Source organism: Emydura macquarii, unplaced genomic scaffold (assembly GCF_026122565.2).
Source record: "Emydura macquarii macquarii isolate MOO-44397 ecotype Brisbane River unplaced genomic scaffold, CSIRO-AGI_Emac_v2 contig_295, whole genome shotgun sequence".
Classification (NCBI taxonomy): Eukaryota; Metazoa; Chordata; order Testudines; family Chelidae; genus Emydura; species Emydura macquarii.
The window spans coordinates 14,223,809-14,241,419 of record NW_027130432.1 but is presented as its reverse complement, the minus strand read 5'-3'; the positions used below and the strand labels follow the sequence as shown (position 1 = coordinate 14,241,419).

The 17,611-nt window shown below is 48.9% G+C and overlaps 1 protein-coding gene across 1 annotated transcript in view; it reads left to right on the top strand.

Annotated features, from left to right (window-relative positions):
* Positions 1-2,028: 2,028 nt before the first annotated feature.
* EDC4 (enhancer of mRNA decapping 4) overlaps positions 2,029-17,611 on the top strand; it is a 57,400-nt gene continuing 41,817 nt past the window's right edge. Inside the window, exons 1-6 of the mRNA XM_067553037.1 lie at positions 2,029-2,175; positions 10,059-10,209; positions 11,427-11,538; positions 12,703-12,802; positions 14,775-14,964; positions 17,250-17,397. Of these exons, the coding sequence (XP_067409138.1) occupies positions 2,100-2,175; positions 10,059-10,209; positions 11,427-11,538; positions 12,703-12,802; positions 14,775-14,964; positions 17,250-17,397 (777 nt within the window). The 5' untranslated portion in view covers positions 2,029-2,099. The remainder of the gene's footprint in view (positions 2,176-10,058; positions 10,210-11,426; positions 11,539-12,702; positions 12,803-14,774; positions 14,965-17,249; positions 17,398-17,611) is intronic.

The following is a 17,611-nucleotide window of genomic DNA, read 5'->3' as shown; positions in this document are numbered from 1 at the left end:
TTAGTGGGAGAGGGTGATAAATGTTCATGCTTGTGAAGGGAAAGGGACTAAAAGTGATAGATGCTGTTAAAGGAAGAAGATCCACTGCTTCTGCTTAACTGGTAGGGTACAGCCCATTAGGGCAAGGGGAAAAGATGGTTTAATTGTCATGTCCTGCTCCCTTTGCTTTTCTTTGAGAAAATAGCCCTAGTCTATTTCCTTCCATTCCTAGTGCAGAAGGAGGCTCCTAGTGCCTTCTTGGCCCCCCAAAGACAGCAGGCAGCAGAGTGCCCAGGGCTCACACCAGCACAGGCCTGCCACAGGAAGAAAGGAGATGTGAGCTGCTCCACTTCTACAGCAGCTTCAGCTGGCTCAGTGCTGTCACCTGGATGGCTGAGACCACACTTGTCCCTGCATCTGGCTTGGTGCATCTCTCTTGGTCCACAGCACACCTGCTCATACTCCCTAGGGATCATCAATCTGTCTCTCCTACTTCCTTCCAGCAGCAAATTCATAGCTTTCCTACTGTGGCCCTTGTTCAGAGTTGGTACAGTAATGTTCTCTCATGACAGTGGGAAGAGGGAGCTGCAGTGGTCACTGTAAATAGCTCTGAACTTTATCTGCCCCTCATTCTCCAGCAAAATAGACCTTGCTCACACAATAACATACCACTCAGTGTTTCCAGACCCTACTTGCTTTCCATCTGCTGGCAACTGAAGAGAGCAGAGTAAGGGCTGTTGGGTACTATTTGGAAGAGGCAGTGGAACGTGCCCAACCTTGGGTATGCTCTGCTGTGTTACACGGGCAAAAGACATTCCTTTCAGAGGGGTGGCTCGGTTTGCCTAGATTAGGAAAAGAGGACACGGTTAGGTTGGGGTTAACTAACAGGTGTTAGGTAGCCTTTCCTTTTTCCTAGAGAAACTGCAAATTAACACCTTTTCCCTTGATCAGCTACATCAAGGCAAACGGTGTTAAGATGGGTCTGCAGCAGAGAAATTCTCATGGCTAGGTCAAGGTAGAAAACATGTTGGCTAACCCTGACGGCTCTTCCTAGTTCAGCCAAATCCTATACATGTGTCTACACTGCAATAAAAGAGCTGTGGCTGGCCCATGTCAGCTGACTTAGGGTCACAGGGCTCATCCTGCAGGGGTATAAAATTGCAGTGCAGACATTTGGGCTTAGGCTGGAACCTGGGCTCGGAGTCCCCAGTGGGGATGGGTGGGTGCCAGACTGCAGGCTCCAGCCAGAGCCTGGATGTCTACACTACAATTTCATGGGCCTGCTGCCTGAGTCAGCTGAGCCAGGCCAGCCCCAGCTGTGCCACGCTCTTTTATCCCAGTGTTGAAGTACCCGATGACCCCTATGTGCCTTAGATGCATGGCTGACCCCTCAGAAGCAAGGAAGTCACCCTAAATTTCTCTTTGAATTGGTTACAGAATCTCCCCCAGCGCTCAAGTGCTACCTCTCCAGGTCCATAGGACCATCAGCCTTGGCTGGGAGCAGAGGTGATTCAGGCAATGCTCACTCTTGAAATGTGAGGGCCAGTGCAATGACTGTGATTAACACTAGTGATGTGCAGGTGATGTCTTTCCTCATCAGCAGCATGGCAGAAGCCCCAAGGTGGGTGCTTGGGACCTGCATCTTCCCCAGCAGCAGTGCTTCAGGAGCCCCAGCTTGGGACCTCAAAGGGAGGGACGACTAGGTGCCCCTGGAAACTGGGCAGCAACAGCAGCATCTTGCCACCCCACCTAACAACCCCATAACAGCCCCCAACCCACCCTGCCCGACAATAGCCCGGCCCCATAACAGCACCCAACCCCGTAACACTAGCCCCTCCCAACAATACCCACTGACTCCCCCACCCCCATCACGCTCCGCGCCCGGCCAATGTCTCTTGCTGAGCCCTGCCGCCGGGTTGGGGGAGGGGTGTCTCCGTCTCCGGGCAGAGGGGGCGTGGTCAGAACCCGGGGGGAATCTCGCCCACTCCCCCCTGGGGCGGGCGGAACGTATTTGTCCGGGGCCGGTGGCCGGGGGGTCGCAGTGACGAACGGACCGGAACCGGAAGTGGAGTCGGCGGGGCGGCTCGCAGCAGGGCGGCGGCAGAGCGGGAAGTGGGCCCATGGCCTCCGCCAGCATCGACATCGAGGACGCGACCCAGCACCTTCGGGACATCCTCAAGCTGGACCGGCCGGCAGGTGAGGGCTGCCCTTGAGCGCCCCGCCCGTGACCCCGCGTGAGGCTGCTGCCCTCCCCTCCTATGTCCCTGCTGGGGGCGCGTCCCGCCCCCGCGTGAGGCTGTTCCCCTCTCTCCCCTCCAATGCCGCTGCGCCCCTCCTCCGTCGGGAGCCTCTTCGGGCCGCATCCCCCCACCCCCGATGTCCCCGTCATGAATCCTTCCTTTCTGATCTTTCTCCCTCCAGCCCCCGAACTGGCGGCAGCAGCCCCGGGCTCTGTCTGTTCCCACAGTCCTTCTCCTCGGGTCGCCCCTCCCCCGGGGAGGAGCACTAGCCCGGTCGCCGTTGTGTGCTGTGATGTGTGGGAGCCAGGCCAGAAGCCGACGAGTCCCAGGGTGGAGGCGGGGCGCTGCCAGGCTAGGGTGGGGGGGGGACTGTCCCCTCTTTGGAAACTGTAAAGCTGGCGGGAGAGGAGCGGAGTGGAAATTTAATTCCTCCCCACCACAGTTCTCTTGTTGCCTTCACTTCCCAAATTTCACCTACTACCCCTTAGTTTGGGAGAAGGTATTAGAACAGATCTTTTTCTTCACCTGTCATTTTGGCCACGTCACCCCTCATTTTGAGTTGCTCTCCCGGCTTCCCCTCCCCATTGCATCAAACATGAGCTGCATATCTTCACTTTCAAGGCCCTTCCCAGTCAATCCCCATCCTACCTGTCATCTCTCATTGGGTGACAAGCTGCCTATGATGCCAGCCTCTATTGTAAATGTGTTAAATTTTCAAACAAACACCTTTATGCTTTTCCCCTGTCTGTCCTTCATGCTTGGGAGCTGCTTCCCTGTAAAGATCCATAGAACTATCTCATTATTCTCCTTCAAATCTCTCTTTAGCTCTTCTTAGCCATGAGGGCTACAAAAAAATTGGCAACGGTTAGGCTGCTGATGTGCGAGAGTACTGTTTGTCATGCCGACCAATACTGTCTCATTGTTTCCTTGTATTCCTTCCCACCCCCACCCGTTTGCATTGTATCACCTGTTGTCTGTCATCTAATACAGTAGATGCTCAGTAGTAGTAAAGTATCAGTGCCCTTTTGCTATGTTGCTCCTAAGTGACTGTTGCTATTATGGTCAGTGTCAACAATTTCCAACAGGGAAAGTGATCCTAGGGGAAATGTTGTTGGTAAGCGGTGGTGGTTCTTACACAGTGTTTCTGCAAACAAGTGTTTACTTCAGTTATAAGCTCCTCGGGGCAGGGACTGTCTTATTGTTTTTGGCCTAGCCCAGTGGGGTCCCGGTGCATGACCAAGACTTCTAGGTGCTACAGTGATACAAATAATAAGATCCTAGTAATGAATAAGATCTTAAATGTAAATGTACTGCCAGAGCACCAAAGCCCAAACCTTTTCCAACTGTACAGCTGCACTGTGCCAAAATGTTATCTAGCAATGTCAGAACAGCCACTATGTCCTCTAGGAAATGGGTCTGATGTGCCTTGGTATTACCTGGTATCCTGGCATAGTGGGGACAAGAGCATCTGTGGATTCCTGACTTGCACTGCTCTATTCCTGGAATGGCCGAAGCATGGCCACAGAATGCTCATTACCCTTCTCATCCTAGAGCTTCAGCCCTCTGATTCAGTCCCAGCATAGTGTGTGCCATCTTGATACATGCAGGGCCTTGACTCCATACTAAAAATGAGGTGCCTTCAGTCTGCCTCCTTATGGCCCCTGGACTCCACTTGGTTGCTATTGTGGGCCTTAGGCCTTGGTTGGGTAAAGTATGTTGACTCACTTGCTGTATGTTGTGGGAGGCCCAGTGGAGCTGCCTTTGCAACAAGCTTTATAGAGCTGCATCCGTAGGACAACGGATGGGTTCGCAGCAGAGCCCTGTTGGAGCTGAGCCCCTTGCAGGTCTCAGTGTGGCTCTTTGACAGTTGTAAAAAAGCCTTTGCATTGTGGAAGTGCAGCTGCTGCCACCCATGATAGTGACTCTGCATCCTGCTGGGTTTCTTAACAGTTTGAAAGTTAAAATCAGTGAGTGAAGGTTCTCAAACACTTGGGTCAGCTTCATTCCACCAGCTCTTCAGCCTCTCCAGCTATGTTCTCACCCAACCACAGAATGATGAATGTAAATGAAGAGGGCTGGTTTGGTAAAAGTTTGGTAGCTCAGGTGCCAGACAGGACTTTCATGTGACTGTGACACACAGCTACCTGAGGTATAGTCTAACCTCTACATCTAATTCCAGCACAGACAATTTTATGAAGGTTGTAGTAGGCATACAACAGTGGTCTGAATGAATAGACAACCCTGCTGGACTCGGTCCCAGTACAACACTTCCATTTTGTGATACAGACCTGACCATTAGTGCCCCTGACATGGAAAAGCTTTAGATTGTCCATATAATTTGGAAACTACTGCCCTCCTGATTTGTGCAGAGATGCTTCCTATTTCAGCTATCCTGGGTGTAAGCCACAGTTTGCTTCTTAACCTCCACCCCGGGCTATAGGATCCCCTACTGTCCTCTCTAGTGATGTGGGTGCTGGAGCTCCGTCTCTTTGCTGTAGTGAGAGGGCAGGTGGAGGTTATCTGGCCTGAATGTGGAAGGGTGAGCAAGGGCTATAGAGGTCAGATTTAAGGTTGGTTTGGGCTTCTTAACTGAGTTCTTCCTGGTTTATTTGTTTTTTCTTCTCACCCTTAAACGTTTTGTGTTGCAGTTGTTTGAGAGTTTCTTTTCTTACCAGTCTGATAATTTGGCTGGATTAGTAACCTAAAGAAACTCTGCACTAGAGCCTTTTTTAGAGTTAATAATCTCCCATGTTCTGGAAGTGTCATCCCTTCTGATCCAAAAGTAATCCACTGCAGCTTTCTCCATAAACTGTTTTCCATGAGGTACCAAGAACATTCACTAGGCCAGCACTGCTCCATCAATGCCTCGGATGTCATTCATTTCTATCCCCATTTTTTTTCAGGCTCTTAGCTGGGTTGTCTGGATGGGCTACTCTCTCTCTAAGGCTCCTACAAGTTCTCTATACCCTCTTAACTCTCTCATTTGAATAGCAAATCTGATCCCTGTCACAGGTATCTTTTTCTCCCTAAAGGTGTGAGCAAATAATCACCACTTGAAATCTGCCCCTGCCTTATGGGGGTCCCTGCTTTCCTGATGTGGGTTGTGTTGAGTTGGGTCAGTTTCCTTTCTCAGGGAAAGTGTTGCTCACATGTTGAAGTGTGTTCTTTGCCACTGCCCATGGTAAGTTTCTCTTAGCTCTTCTAATAATTGGAAATTGCTTCTCTCTCTCTCTAGCCCTCGGCAGCACCAGGATTATTGTCCTAGTTGTGTCAAAAATCATTGCTCCTCCATTATAAAAAGCTTCTCATTGAAAGACCTCTCTGGATGTGTATGGTCAAGTTCCGAAACATGGCAGTGGGAATATCTGTTTCGTCAGTGGCCAGGAGAAAAGGGCTCATGCTTGGAAAAGAACAGACAGGGCCAAGGGCAGCTCTGCACTACAGACACCTTCTTGCATAGCAGTGTGATCCCTAACTGCCACAGCTGTGCTGGCAAGAGCACCTTATGTAGGTGCAGTTACTGGCATTTGTACCGGTGTGAGTTGTTTCCTTGAATGGACTTTGCTAACACCTACCCTCCCCATTGTTGTTCCTTACCCTTGGGGGGGTGTGTGTGTGTGTGTGTGTGTGTGTGTGTGTGTGTGTGTGAGTGTGAATATAGCCCCTGTCTGATTTCTGTTTCTTGCATCTGATGAAGTGGGTTGCAGCCCACAAAACTTATGCCTGCAGAAATTACATTTGTTAGTCTTTGAAGAGCTACAGAACTCTTGTTTTTGCTGTATACAGACTAACACGGCTACCCCTCTGGAACTTTTCATTCAGAGTAGTTTTCCTATCCCAGGACATACCACAGTTTGCTGGGATGGCTGTGTCCAAACTAGGATTGCTTGACCGGTGTAGTATGCTAGTGCTCCTGGATGGGGGGGGAGGGAGGGCAACTTCCTGAAGCAGGAGGCAGCTTTTCCTGTTGGTGGGAGCCAAGGCTCTGTTCTTTCACGATGCTTTCTTTATCATTCTCCTCTGATTGTCACTCCTTCCCCTCTCTTGTCATCTCCCTACGCTCTCAACAAGCCCCACCTACTCTCCTCTTCTTACTTCACCTTTTTCCTCTCTTGCTGCTCTCGCCTGAAGCGCTTCTAGACCTAGATGCAGGTAGCCATGATAGAAGCTGCTGGTAGAAGTTTGCCATCTGAGTAGTGCTTTTTGAGGAAACCTCACAAGTTTGGATTGGGTGTTAAGGCTTTGATTAGGTGGCCTGAAACAATTCCTTTGTATCACTTTGATCTGTGCCCTTTCCTTGTTTGGGCTCCTGGGAAGAATTTGAGTTAGTCTCTTTCATATACAGTCTAGTTTCACCCTCCTTTTCTGTAGCCACTTCCTACTTTCATGTATTCTTCCTGCCCCCCCAGTTACCCTTCCATCACCAGAAGAAGGGGCTTCTTCTTGTTATCTGCTTAATGTGGTTACAGGATCCAACCTGGATCTGCTGAGTCCAACTTCGAGCTTATTTCTCATACTACTTATTTTCAAAGAATAGTTCCAGAAAAACCTCTGGCCACTGAGATTATTCAGCAAAGCAAGTCCATACCACTTTCCTGTGAAAGCCAGTTCACCTCTAACTGACTGAATGAGCACTACGCAGCATGAGCTTTCAGCACACAAAGGCAAGCCGTCTTCCTTATACTTTGTTCCAAGAGTTCGGAAATGGGGGGTGTGGTCCTTGAAAAGCTAGAAAGGGGCAACAGCCCAGTGTGAGGAGCCCAAATTGGTATTGGGGAATTGGAAGCAACAGTCACTCAAAAACTACCCACTCATTGGAGGGCCAGTAACCAGTGGGGTGCCACTGGGTCTAGTGTTTAACATCTTCATAAAGTGGAGGTGGAGGCAAACAATGGGAGTGATACGCTTGTAGCTGGTCTCGATGCTGGAGGTATTGCCTGTGCAGGTGAGAATAACGGGAGTTTAAAGAACTGGGCAAACCAGAATAAGATGGAATGGGATATAGTTATAGGAGGCCTCTGGAGGCCCTATCAGGATGGCAGTGTGGAGATGAACTAGGGGGTCCACAGGAAGCATCACTGCTTGAAAGATTGACATACTTTCCCTTTGGGACAGCAGCAGCTCCATAGAGCGATCAGGAACACAAGTGTAGTGCTGAGCCTGCTGCTGGCTAAGATCTTTTCACTCGTAGCTTTTTTACTCCTTAGGTTTTACCCGGTTATTTGTTACAAGTTAATATCTCCCATGCACAGACCTGTAGCCACCTCACAGGCTTCTCTCCGTAAGAAATCTTTGTCTTTGCGGTGAGGGGTAGCCAGCCAGGTTTCCACAGCTCAATTTATTGTCCTTAATTCTGCTTGCTCTGTCAGTGTAGTCCAATCTCTCCTCTTCAGCACTCTTCATGTCCTGATACAGTGTTCTGAGACAGGCTCCTCTCAGTTCAACCACAGATTGTTGGGTCACTCCAGTAGCTGCTACCCTAAGAGAGCCATCTCCTAGCCTAACTTGAGAGTGCTGGTAGTCTCTTGCCTGACGTGCCCACTGCTGCTAATGGTGCCAATGTGGTAATTTAGTAGAGCCTTTGCTAGGGAGCTGGGCAGCATTCCTCTAAATCCTTATCCAAACCACTGCTGGCAAGAGGCAGCACACCAGCCGCAGAAGGTTTAAATGACTGACTTAGCGCAACACTCTATTTCATACAAACCAGTGTTGCCTTGTGTGGAGAAGCAGGACCCATCCCGTGCAAGGAGGTGAGTCTAACACCCAACTTATGATCAACTGCTTTCCTTTCTCTGCGGGATGGTGGTGAATGTGCCTGTCTCATGCCCTCTCCTTGAAGCCATGGGGAAGGACAGTAGTAGTTTAGGATATCTCTTTTCTTCCTGTTGATGTGGTTGTTAGAGTGACCCTTTTCCCCCCATATATGTCCCCAGGGTCTGAGTGTGCTGCCTCTGCAATGCAATTGACTAGAGTTAGGAATGGGGTACAAGGGACTAAATGTGATCTGGAGCTCTGATATGCTCTGGTAGGTCATTGTGCCAGTCAGCCATGGCCCCTATTGCTGTATGCTGCTCTTTCTCCCTTCCCCCAGGATTGCATTTTCCTGACACCAGCAGCAGAGGTACATGTGAACCTCCACTATCTCAGCGAGTAGAGAAAGCAGAGAATTTACCTCTTTTAAAGTATCTCTCACCACAGCAGATCACAGCTCTGCTGCACAGAGCACTTTCCTGCAGGGGCAACAAGGAAGGACAGAGTGAAACCAACCAGGATTGCATCAGTTTCATGCTGCTGCTGGGCAAGCCTAATAGATACAGTCCTCACCCCATGGTAGGGAGAGCAGTGCATTCTGTGGCCTCTGTGTAGAGGATGAGTGTAGCTTCCATCTGTTCCATGTAATGCCAATTAGCATGGCCCTTGGGCTTCTCCTAAGGGGCTTGGGCACCCCACACTGGGATACTGCAGGCCTATTTCTGGTATGTTGAATGTGCAGTTTCTGATTTAGCTCCTTTTGTTACAAGAAAGCATTCTTATCAATAGACCCAGAGAGTGAATTCTGGTCAGAGTTATTGCTACTGGCAGCAGCATTGATTGCATTCCCTAATGTATTAAAGCAATTAACTCTCCTGTTTGGTAACTGGGAGGTTTGTTTTGCTTTCTGAGGACCTGGATTTGGTGGATGGAGTTCTGTTTGGATTCATTACTTTTGCCGATAACGATGCAACATTAACCTGTGGGTGCAGGAGCAGCCATTTCAAAACAAGACCATTGCAGCAGTTGTTGCCAGGGCAACAACAAACCAGGCTTCAGTTTTCTGGTCCAGTGAAAATTTCACACAGCTGTAATAAAAGGAAAAAAGTTTTCTACGGCAAGTGACTAAGTGGCAAGGTACAGTACCAGGCAGTTTTGGTGCTCATTCATTTCTGCTTGGGATTGTTAACCCTTAGCCCTATCTACTTGATTAACTTTGACATGAATATGTGTCCCTGACATTGCAGGCCTTCTAAAGACCTGCAGCAGACACAGTGACTGGTCACTACCAAGTGGGACGAGTTCCTCTGATTGAAGGGTAACATGTTCCGGGCCAAGTGTACAAAATTAGGGCCACACCCATGCCTTGATCCAAAGTGGACCTCCCACACATAGCAGAGGGAAGTTTGCACAGAGAGTCAAGGCGCAGTACGGTCGTCTGTGTCTGGTAAACTTGGGAAATATCAGAGGTACTTGGAAGCCAACTGCTATTTCTGCTGTTTGTGTTGGCACGTGTGATTAGCTGATGTAGATGCATAGCTGGCATGTACTAGGTGCACGGTTGCACACCCACATTATTTGATGATCTGGCTTTTAGTTTCATTAGGCTTCAGTCAGTAGCTAATTGAGATGAATGTGGTAGCTCACATCTGTTGTTTCAGGCTGCCTGCAGACTCAGGAATTTACCACCACATCAGTTACTTGGTTTGTTTTTGGAAAGCTGCCTCTGCAGCCCTAATAACTAGAGACTTACTTTTCAGTGTGGCACTGAATGAATGGCTCAAGCTGGCTGCATTTGGCCCACAGGTCAGGCGTTCGACACCACTGCCATGTAGGGCATTCGATACCTTGAGTTTGATGGATTTCTTGGTCATGTTCATTGACTTCTTCTTTCTTTACTGAGGAGGCTTATCCTGATGGGAAAGGAGCTAAAGGACAGGTCTGTGGAGCTAAGCACATGGCATTCTCTCCTGCTCAGTCAGCAGATCCCAGCTGGTAGAGCAGTGGCCCCTGAGGTAGGACATTTCACACTCTGCTGTGTCACTTCTGTGATTAAATATTGTATGCATTGTTTTCACTTCGGTTCAGTGAACGAAAACCAGAGGCCACCCAATTCATACAACGGGGACTTGAATGGGCTGCTGGTGCCGGACCCTGTTGGAGCTGGAGATGGAACTTCCTTGGCTAAGCCAATGCTCCGAACTGTTCCTCTGGGAACCCTGCAGGAGAAGCAAGTCATGTAAGTGTTCTCCAGGGAGGGCTGAGACTGAGCACAGGGCATTGGTAAGGGGAAGCTCAATCAGATCTGGATTCTGATGAGGGTGGGACAAACACGGTACTCAATGGTGAAAGGAGGTTAAGGTTGTGAGCAATTCAGCAGCCAATCCTGTCTCTTCTGAAGACCTGTGTCCATGTTTTTACTGGTCACTGGATAAAGGAGGAGTTCTGATGCTGAGTAATTCTGATGATAGGTCTTGAGCGGTAGGTGTGAGGAGCATTGGTCGATCTGTGTGGGGGAAGAGAAGCTGGGTGTGCTGGGATTAAGGAGCATCAGCGGAGCGCTTTGAAGAGCTTGGGACTTATGTAGTGGGGGTGCTGGGGATCAGCAGTCTGCATTGGCAAAGCTTTCTATGGAAACTTACCCATAGATGGAAACTTCAGCTAACCCATGCTCTCTCTCTATCACTTGCATTCTTAACTCTCAATTTTTCTGACTAATTCTTCAGGTATCATGCAGCAGAAGAACAGGTCAAGTGCCTACCTAAACCTCCACTAAATAGGGGAAATAATTAGGTGTGTCTGTGAACACAAACAAATGTGTGTTAATTAGATAGCAGGGCGTGTCCATGCAGAGGGGAGCGAAGGTTATGTCCCTTTCAGTCCTAGAATGTGAGTGACATCCTAGCAACACAAGAATTGCTCACAGGAGCAGCCCATTGGTCTACACCCTCCAGTACCCTGCTTCCTGCATTGACTTTCTTACATGATGAGCTTATAGTTTGGCTTTTCTGAAAACTAGGTGTTTGGCAAGTTCCTTGTTTCTGAGAGGTTGCTGGGGGAATTGCCTAGCAGCATGTTTCGCTGCCAGTATTAGTCATTTGGTTGGCATTGGTCCAGCTGCATCTTGGAGGTATTTGGAGTGTGGCCCAAAGTAGCTCAGAGTAAATCTATCATTTGAAACAGGAGAATGGATAACTTGGAGATGAGAGAGCTCTTTGGGGGACTTTCAGATGAGCAAGCCAGGCCTCTGTGCTTGATTCTGCCAAAGAGTGTGGGCCTTTTAGATGAACGAATGGCCCTCTTTTGTAGTGACCCTCGTTTGGACCCTGGAAGATGCATGGAATTCTCTGAGTTGTTGTTTAAAATTGCTAGCAGCAATACCCTGTGCTGTGGTTCCTCTCTCTCAGTCCCAACGAGGTCTGGTGTGTGAGTTGAGCTCTTTATTTCTCTTAAAAGCTGCCTTTCTGGAGATGACAGCTCCACCTGCGTGGTGATATCGGCAAAAGACGTGGAGATAGTGGCCAGCAGTGACTCCAGCATCACCAGTAAGGCCAGAGGGAGCAACAAGGTAAAGGGGAATGTGTATGTAACCTACGTATCCCATCCCCCCAGTATCTGTGCATCCCTATGGCTTGACAAACAGAAATAACTCTTTCTTCAGGCTTGCAGGAGGGTAACAGCTTGCTTAGTTATAGGGTTGATTGAAGAACTTACTGAGGAAAAGCTGAGTCAGATGAGGTTTGCATGTAACCCTGTCTGTGCTGGAGCCTGTGCTTCTGTGTTTCTCTTTCAGGACTGAGTTCCATAATCAAGGGCTAGCTCGTGGAAGTGTCCTTTCCTGCCCCAACAAGTCTCCCTTATTGCCCAGTGGTTTCCTTCGTCCACGTGTAATATAACTGCTGTGGGAGGTCTTGGTCATGAAGGGAGAGGTGGCCTCTTGGGTAGTTCAGGCCAATCCTACTGAGGCCTTTGTCAAGCCCACTGGAGTTCTGAACTCTGTGCTGAAGACGGAGCCCCCGCATGTATTCTTGGCCACATGTGTTGAGCACTGCTACACTTCGTATCAGTCAGAGCTTTTCCAGAGCCTATGGCTTAATGCCTAGCTGTGAGCTGCAGGCATGGAACCTGGAGGCCAAGAGCATGTGGGTTCCCTTGGCCACCCCCAGTGTGACAGGATAGGTTGGAATTTGTCAGGCAGTTTCACATGGAAGTGGGTGTGTTTGCTGCTGTGGCTCTCCTAGTCCCTCTCAGTTCCTTAATTTGCACCCCCTGCAAGGATGGCACTTACAAGCTAGACCAGGTCTCCATTTGAGCTGCTCCCAGATCCCCAAGGAGGGAATCCTGTTGCTACAGGGCAGCTGCCCTCACCCCAGGGACTGAATTATCCCGAACACCCTTTCCACCGATTTTAATTGGGATCCCAGACTTGGCTTCAGTTTCTTTGCTATCATCATTCCACAATAGAGAACTGTAGTGGCTGTAGCCACTCCAGTGTAAATGGCGTTCCCCCTCAGGAGTGGGGACTCTTCAGCAGCTTCACAAGAAGTCTCTTCATATACTCAGGGCTTCACTGCCCCTGCTTCACTCTGGAATCCCACTGTGGACTGGCCATCTGCTGGCCAGAGCATTGCACTTCTCCAGGAAGTACAGTATTTGTTCGGTGACTTTATTGCAGATATTTCTGTTTCTTTCACTTTGCTTCAGGTTGTCTTTATTTCTTTCCTCCATCCAGGTAAAAATACAACCAGTAGCCAGGTATGACTGGGAGCAGAAATACTACTATGGCAACCTGATAGCTGTATCAAACGCCTATCTAGCATATGCCATTAGAGGTAAGGCACAGTTCCTGTTGCTTTGTGTCTGTCATCTGTATTGGGCTTCTCCTGCATATTTCAGTTGTTACCAGGATGTCTTTGTACAGTGCAACCGAACGCTATGTTTTCTGGTTCCCACATAGGAGTCGTTATTGTGCGTCAGGTGGACTTGGGAGTAGGTATGGAGCTACAGGAATGGGTGGGTTGAAACGCTTAAGAGTTGGGTTCAGTCACTGGGGCAGGAGGAGCCACTGGAGTTAGAAGTGTGAGAAGTAGAAGGGGGGACTGTGATGGGGAAGCTGGGAGATTGTACTGGGATTGGCTGTGTCCCAAGAGCAGAGACTGGAGGAGGAGATGGGATGCACTCTGTGGGTGTGGTGCATTGAAACCACAAGATTCAATAAGGCTTGGGAATAGTATAGGGAGTTGGACTCTTCCAGGCTAGCATGAAGGGAAACTAGGACCTGTTTATGTGAGTTAGTCACTGCAGATGCTGCTCCTGTCACTCTGCTACCCCTGGGCTGAGAACTAAGTCCTGTTTGCTCTGAAAGTGGGGCTGTGTGAAACTGAACAGAGTCAGTGAGCCATGCCAGAGTTGGGAGTCCATAGAGACCTGATTCCATCCACTGGGAGGTGGTCGGTTCTGCAGGGTAGCCCTTCTGCTGTACACAAACTTTTTTTCCCTGGATAAGCACAGATACTCCATGAGGATGGAGAGCAGCACAGATGTATAGGATGAATCGATTTGCTTAAATTAAGAGCAGTTGTCATTAAAGATAAACTTTAGAGGAAATAAGCTCACACCAAAGCATGCACAGTGCCTTTTGGGGCAGCCTGTCTGGTGCAGGGGTGTCGTGCTAGTCCAGCTTACAAGGAAAGGTCAGCTTCCTCTGGACTTGAAGAGCAGGCTCCTGGGCACAGCTTATCATCTGCTAGAGTGACATCTCATTGTGCATGCTCTGTTGCCTTTCTCTCTGCCCTCACCCCACAGGGGGCTCTTGGGTTCCCCTCATCCTTCCCTCTCAAAGAGCTAGCACCACCTCAACCTAGTCTTCCAGCAGAGCACAACTGGACATGGTTCTCAGGAACCTATTATGTCCCTTCTAATTTCTTTTTGATGGAGTTACTACTGTTGGTCTTTTCAGGTGTTTGACACCTTTGGTATTGAACTGTGACCCAAGGATCACAATCTGAATGTATTGCCTTGGTTGCCTGTCTTTCCCACAGTCCATCCCGGAGTGAGCATGGGGAGCTGGAAGCAGCATGGGCTCTGATAGGACTCTTCTACATTAGTGGTGTCTGGTGGCTTGAACAGCAGAAGAGGGAAATTTGTGCACTTGCCAGAGAGTTTCCTTCTCCCTTGGCCTTACAAGCCTCTCCTTTGGTTTTCTTACATCCTCTACCAGGAGGAATGGAATTGGCTGCCTGCCTCTCAGTGACGCCTGTCCTCAGTGTTCTGAACGTCAAAGTGGTCACTAAAGTTCCGCAGCACCACCGGCGTTCACTGAACTCCTGGGTGCTTCTTACTAAAATCACCAGTTTGGGATGAAGAGTTAGGTCTGCTCTGATAGACGTTCCTGTGCAGATGTCATGGTTGACTATCTAGAAACCAAGGCTGTCTCCCTGCCTCAGGGTGAAATCAGCCTGTCTAGTTGTAGGATAAGTTGGAGCTCGCTGTGCTCGAGAGGTCGTGGAAGGTACAAGGAGTGGCAGGCAAAGCCCTCCCATTGCTGCGATGATTCTCTTCCTCCTCCAAAGGTGAAGGCTGGTGAATAGCTGAGTGCGTTGTCCAGTGGCATGAAGGGGGCTTAGTTACCATGGCACTCGGTGGGATGGGCATGCTGCCAGGACTTGTCGGTGTGCCATCAGTGCTGTCTGATGGCCAGGAGAGAGGCTGAAAACTGGAAGGTAGCTGCTGAGGTCGGAGGAAATCCTGTGAAGAAACAGCCTGACAGGTGGTGACTTCTCTCCTTTGTATTCTCCTCTATAGGTGCCAGTAATGGCTCTGCTATGGTGCGGGTGCTGAGCATCAGCACTGCCGAGCGGACCTTGCTGAAAGGATTCACAGGCGGCGTGGCAGACCTGGCTTTCGCCCATCTCAACTCCAACCAGCTGGCCTGCCTGGATGAGGCTGGCAATCTCTTTGTCTGGCGCCTGGCCATGGACAATGGGAAAATCCAGTATCTTATCGGAATAAGCTCTGTGGCAGTATTTGTGTAGCAGTGACACACTGATGCAGCAGCAGCAAAGCCAGGCTCAATTTCAGGGCCAAACAAACTGACATTTCATCTGGTTTCCTTCTGTGTTTATCTGCTATTTCCCTTAGAACTTGGCAGGCCAGAGGCTCCTCACATTAGGGATCACGTGATAATGGCCAGCCAGTCAGTTTGCAGCTCTACGGACATGCATTTACTGAATAGAGATAGGAGAAAATGATCAGTTACAATTCAAACCTTGATGTTAGATAACTTAAAGCAATGGGTTCAGTCTGTGTTTGGAGTGGGTGCCCTGGGATCTCTCTGCAGGTTGACATGATCTTTCTGGATTTACTCCCCATTGATTGAACTATAAGATTTGACACCCTTTCACACCTGGCAGTCTCGTGCATAAATTGCTAATCTGCCCCATCCTACCACTCCCCTAATCTTTGGGAGGCACTTGCTTGCTAAGTGCTGATGGAGATGATGTCACCTTCCTGGGGATGCTCCTATGGGCACTTCTCTGCTTGGTGCTTTGCATTGCCCAGTGAGTTAAACCCCATTTGTACTTGGAGAGGTATGGGAGAATAGGAGCGGACTGAAGCCCCACACCATAGTGAGTGTTTTCCAGATGCCCTGTATAGTCCCCTATATGGAGGCATGTCAGAGTCTGCGTCCTACATCAGGAGGTCCTAGGCCTCTCTGGAGGAGCATTGCTTGGTAGTGATCTCTTTAGGTTTTTGTTATACTGTGCTCATCATCTTGGTGAGTGAGCGCGTCTGCCAGGGGACAACAGAGCCCTGGGGGAGAGTGAAGCCCCACTATCCCCTTCAGACACAGGGAGTGTTTATTATTTAATGAATGTTTTATTGTAGTGTGCAAGACCCCATTGTGCAGACACAGAACAAAAATACAGTCCCTGCCCCAAAGAGCTGACAAATCTAGACAACGAGACAACAGTTGGAGACAAGCAGACTAGGGAGTACAAGGAATCAGTGAAACGCTAAGGGTCAGCATGATGGGCAGTGGTCTCGGCACCCCAGCACCCTGCTTATTGTCCAATTTCTCGTAGGCCTGATGGCAAAGGAAAGTTTTGAGGAGGGATTTGGAGGAGGATGACGAGGCAGTTTTGCAGACATTGACAGGGAGTTTCTCCTAGGCGTGGGGGCAGCAGTGGAGAAAGTATGAAGGTGCTTGTTTGAAAATGGAACAAGTGGGCAATAGAGGTTGACATCATGGGCCAAAAAGAGGTGGGAGTCGACCTTTTAGTAGTGAATGAGAGATGATAGGTGGAGTAGGGAATAGGCCATGAAGGGCTTTGAAAGTGAACGCAAGCAGCTTATGTTTGAGGCAATAAAGAGGGAACCAGTGGAGAGATGTAAAGAGAGAGGTGAAATGTTTGCAGTAGCATTCTGAATGGATATGAGCAAGGCAGGATTGCATTTGTCAAGGCCAGGAAAGGATGTTGCAATAATCAAGAGACAGGATAATGGGAGACTAGACGAGTTTTAGTTGTGTGTTCAGACAGGAGTAACTGGCAAGGAGGAGTTTAACCCAGTAGCCCCTGGGGCTCTTGGCTCAGCCAGGCCTACTATACACTGCCATCTGGATCATGTTACAAGTACACTAGCTTGCATCTTTCTGGCTCTATTTTTTTTCCCCCTTCTATGGCTAGGGGAAAGAGGGTCACAATTTCCCAGCCTTCTCATTGATGTTTGCAACTACTTCAAAATGACCAGTGTGAGAGGAAAGTTGAGAGGAGTGAGGGTGGCATGTGGCGTATTGTAGTTATTTAAAGTTCAATGTGTGGCTATATGAATTGGATTGCTCTCTGATGTTGGGATGGTTTTCATGCACCTCTTTCCATTGTCTTTCAAGTAATGCTGCAGCTCTGGCTGAAATAATAAACCCAGAACCAACTCAGCTTCCAGCCCTACAAAACCAAAACAGTTTAGAATTTCTCTAATAATGTGCAAATGGGACCCTAATAGGTTTCTCTGCTGTGCCTGTCTGTTCATTCTTGTATGCAGACAATAAGTGAAATTTACAAGGATCTAAGTGTCTCTTGTAAATGTCACTTTCTTGCCAGTGGAGGTAAGCTGACTTGTGTCCCTCACTGAAATTCTTTTAAATGGTTTCTGTGGATATTAATTCAGAACTAAAAAAACATTAATTGTATTAGACATCAAAAGGATCCACCCTGAGTGGATTATATCTGAACTCTAGTAACAGCCAGAACCGTGTCTCTTCCTTAACGTGGTGATTAGAGAGGAGATATTGGTGAACATAAAACGACCTGAGGGCACCCCGCTGAACAGCTTCCGGAGAATCATATGGTGCCCCTTCATCCCAGACGAGAATGAGGAGAGTGGTGAAGAGGGCAGCCAAACGTTGGCATTGCTGCATGAGGACCGGGTAAGGAGGCCTCTGGGTCTTACTGTTACATTGTCTCCTATTGTAATCCCAAGAGAAACTAATCCTTCTCTGGATACCTGGATCCAAATTTGGGTAAGGTCATGTGATGGGAATGTAATGGTTATGAGCTGGGCTGAATTGCAGAACCCTCCCACATTAATTAACCTTGTGTTCAGGAGAGGCCTGAGGCTGGAATGTGTATAAGTTTGGTAGG